The sequence below is a fragment of the Hordeum vulgare genome, chromosome 2H (genome assembly GCF_904849725.1).
Source record: "Hordeum vulgare subsp. vulgare chromosome 2H, MorexV3_pseudomolecules_assembly, whole genome shotgun sequence".
Lineage (NCBI taxonomy): Eukaryota > Viridiplantae > Streptophyta > Magnoliopsida > Poales > Poaceae > Hordeum > Hordeum vulgare.
In genome coordinates, this window is record NC_058519.1 from 402,986,384 (window position 1) to 402,989,491 (window position 3,108).

At 48.2% G+C, this 3,108-nt stretch overlaps 1 protein-coding gene across 2 annotated transcripts; it reads right to left on the minus strand.

Moving 5' to 3' along the window:
• Positions 1-741: 741 nt before the first annotated feature.
• LOC123430162 lies at positions 742-2,544 on the minus strand. Of its 2 annotated transcripts, none has more exons than XM_045114060.1 (3): positions 1,814-2,544; positions 1,602-1,729; positions 742-1,466 (listed from the first exon to the last, which is right to left on the minus strand). In XM_045114060.1, exons 1-3 carry the CDS (start codon positions 1,873-1,875, stop codon positions 1,333-1,335), a joined length of 324 nt encoding a protein of 107 aa, XP_044969995.1. In that variant the 5' UTR covers positions 1,876-2,544; the 3' UTR covers positions 742-1,332. The 2 variants fall into 2 exon arrangements, 1 of the variants encoding a protein (XP_044969995.1); XR_006622879.1 differs by having other exon boundaries at positions 742-1,235; positions 1,321-1,729; positions 1,814-2,542.
• Positions 2,545-3,108: the final 564 nt, after the last annotated feature.

Below are 3,108 nucleotides of genomic sequence, written 5' to 3' on the forward strand. Positions count from 1 at the left end.
TAGGATCTGGTCTTCCAGATCGAACGATGGTAGTATTGTGATGTCGTTTTTCTCTTGGGGGCATAGTTTGTGGAGTAGTGGTGGAAGATAGAGGTAGGAGGTGGAGCGGCTTCGTCTTGCACGGAGCTTCGGTGGAGTTACCAAGCCATTCATGGTCGACACGTGCTACGTTGAGTCATGCCTGGTTAGCAGGTGTTACGCTCGACAGATCTTGCAGAGTCTTTGCGTTGGACGGACGAGCGCAAGGTGGTGGTGTCGTGGTGGCGTCGACGGAGGTCCGGACTGGTAAGGATGATACGGATCTCTCTCCTGAAGATGGGTTAGTGATCTGATGATGATGTCGGCTTCTAAAACGTGTGCATGTGATGTGCGCTTTAGGTCTGCTACACCGGTTGTTGGTCTCGATATGTTATGTGAATGGATTGGCGATGACACTGATTTTAGATATGAGAGTGAGAGCACTCCACGTTATCGAGTTTGTAGGTGTGAGTGACTACTTCAGATGAATTGATGCATGTTTTTATCAAACCTTTGTGAAATAATTAATAAAAAATAACTATATGCATTAATTGATGCAGACCATGGGTTTAACCTCCTTTTCTAAAATAAAAAATCGTAAAAACTAATTTCTTGAGAACAAGCAAGAGAAAATAATTAAAATATGCTGCGGCAAGTGCGTTGACGACCTAAATACCATCACCATGGTGATTACTGTATTAAAGCAAAACAACACACAAAGACTCAGTTAATCCATGCTGTAATATCACACCCCTGGAATGAATAAACAACCTTCGTGAGAATCAAATTCACTTGTCCGAGAGCTCGCATGCTACATGGAATAGCCATCTCTGAAATTTGAAGCTCGATGGAGATAGAACATGAACTCCAAGGAAGAATCACTTGCGAAGAAAAAAATACAACATAATCCAAATTATGATTAACAGGGAGCATCACACGGAGGAATAAACTCGCCAGTTAGAGGATGGTGGGGCAGGCGGCCAATGGCAACCTGGACCTCGACACGCTCCCCTCATGCGCTTATTCGCTGCTCTCGGCCACCACTGACGGAGTTGCGCTCCAAACCTCATTCTCCACCACCAACAAAAATGGAAGGGCGGATAGGCACAGGTGGCACTGTGATATCCGTAATGAATACTAGTTTCATAGGCCTATCACCAAGGTTTAGCAATTCACTCTCGGTGATCTTTCTCCACAAGAAGAACCCTGCTACAGCCCTGCAAAGGCTTGGGGTAACAAGTATAAGAATCACAACAAATTTGATCATAGACCCAAGCTATGTAAGCTTCTCATCGGTGTTACCTTGCAGATACACTAGACTACATCCAAAAGTTGAAGAATCCAATATTGAAAACTGGTAGTGCATGCTTCAGGTAACCAAAATGGCCTGGACCCTCGGTGTATGAACCATGGCAGGTACCACACTCCCCGTGTTTGTTTGCAGCTCCCTAGAATTTGTCGTAGTAGATCGATAATACAATGCATTGCACAAACACAGTGGCGTGCCTGGCTAGCTAATATTGTTCGGGCAAATGCACACATGAATCCATGAATTGATCAATGAGGACGAATCGAGAGATTACCATCCGCGTGTCGAGCAATCCTTTGCGCCGGCTTCATGCCAGGCCAGTAGATCCGGTTGTTCCAGACCTGCGCCCCCGCGGACTGGAATATCTCGTTGCCTGACAACATGCTGAACTGCGTGCTCTTTCTGCAGCACAACAGGACGAGGGTCAGTAAGTGGGCAGCCGCGGCGGCGAACACGACGACACAACAGAGTGGAAAGCATCCTTACATCCTTGGGCAGATCCTAGCCGACTGCCCCGTGATGGAGTACGCCCAAGAGAACAGCGCCATAGTTGCTAGGAGGAGGAGAAGTGCCACGCCAAGCAGATCCAACGGCCGTAGCCAGTCGCTGAAGCAGGGCGAGGGACCCCGACCAACGCCATGGTGAAGAGGAGGAGCTGGAGGGGTCGGCGTGGTGAGGGCGCTGGAGCTTGTTGAGCTCTGCCACCGCGACTCCGTGGCCGTGGTGAGGAGGGCAGGGACACCACTCAAATCATGGATGGCGGAACACGACGGGCTGGGACAATGTCAAAAGAGCACGACGGTCGGCTGGATCGGGGCATGAGACGAAGACGCTGGATCTGAGGTTTGGAGGATAAAATCATGGGAAAGGATGGGCATGGCGCTGATGGAAGAAGAGAAAGAATTGATGCGAGCGTACGATGAGGCCATGAGGAGAAGGCACGGGTGAATGGAGGAATGCCAACCAAAAACAAAAGTGATAAAAAAAAAACGATGGCACTTCTCATGGGCTAGGAACCATGGTTTGGACCCTTCCATGAGTTTTCTTTTTTTGAATGTTGGTAGTTACTCTACCAAATTTATGATCAGGAGAGGAAACAGAGTACAAGGATAACCCAAACAGGTCGGGCACTAGAGAATTACGGAAAGGACGAAGAAAAAAACAGCGATAAAAAGGTCAAAGCTAATCAGCCCGGGTCGAAAGGAATTTCTGCTCCAATCATGTTCTCTTCCTTTAATTTCGTAATAAAGTTGTCCAGCCTCAAAGATTCATTATTGACAATACTCCTATTCATCTCGTTTCAAATTTTTCACGTCAGAAGTTGAATGGCGGAAAGGGTTACGTTTTTTGGTTTCCTTGCTGGCAGCCTCGTAGCAGTTGCTCACCCATAGATTTAGGCTGCTTGTCGCAGACCATGATGCAGGAAGGAGCACCGGAAGGTTGCTGAGGTAGGCAACAAAGATCTAGAAGCTACGCGACCAAGGACAGTTAATGAGAACGTGCACCTGAGTTTCCAGGCTTCGTTCACAAAGGAGGCAGAAATAGCTATTATCCCAACCGCGCCGCAGCAAAGCATCAGCGGTTAAGATCTCGTCAAGCAGGGCAGTCCACAGGGAAGCGACATTTTAGCGGTGCCCACGGTTTGCAAACCAAGTTGATACCTAGCACCGGGGTAGATCCTTGGAATTGAAGCAGGTATGCGGAGCGGGCGATGTGCGCAGCCGATGTTGTGAAACGCCAGCTAATGGAGTCTGCCTCGCTTGTGCAAAGCATCACTTTTT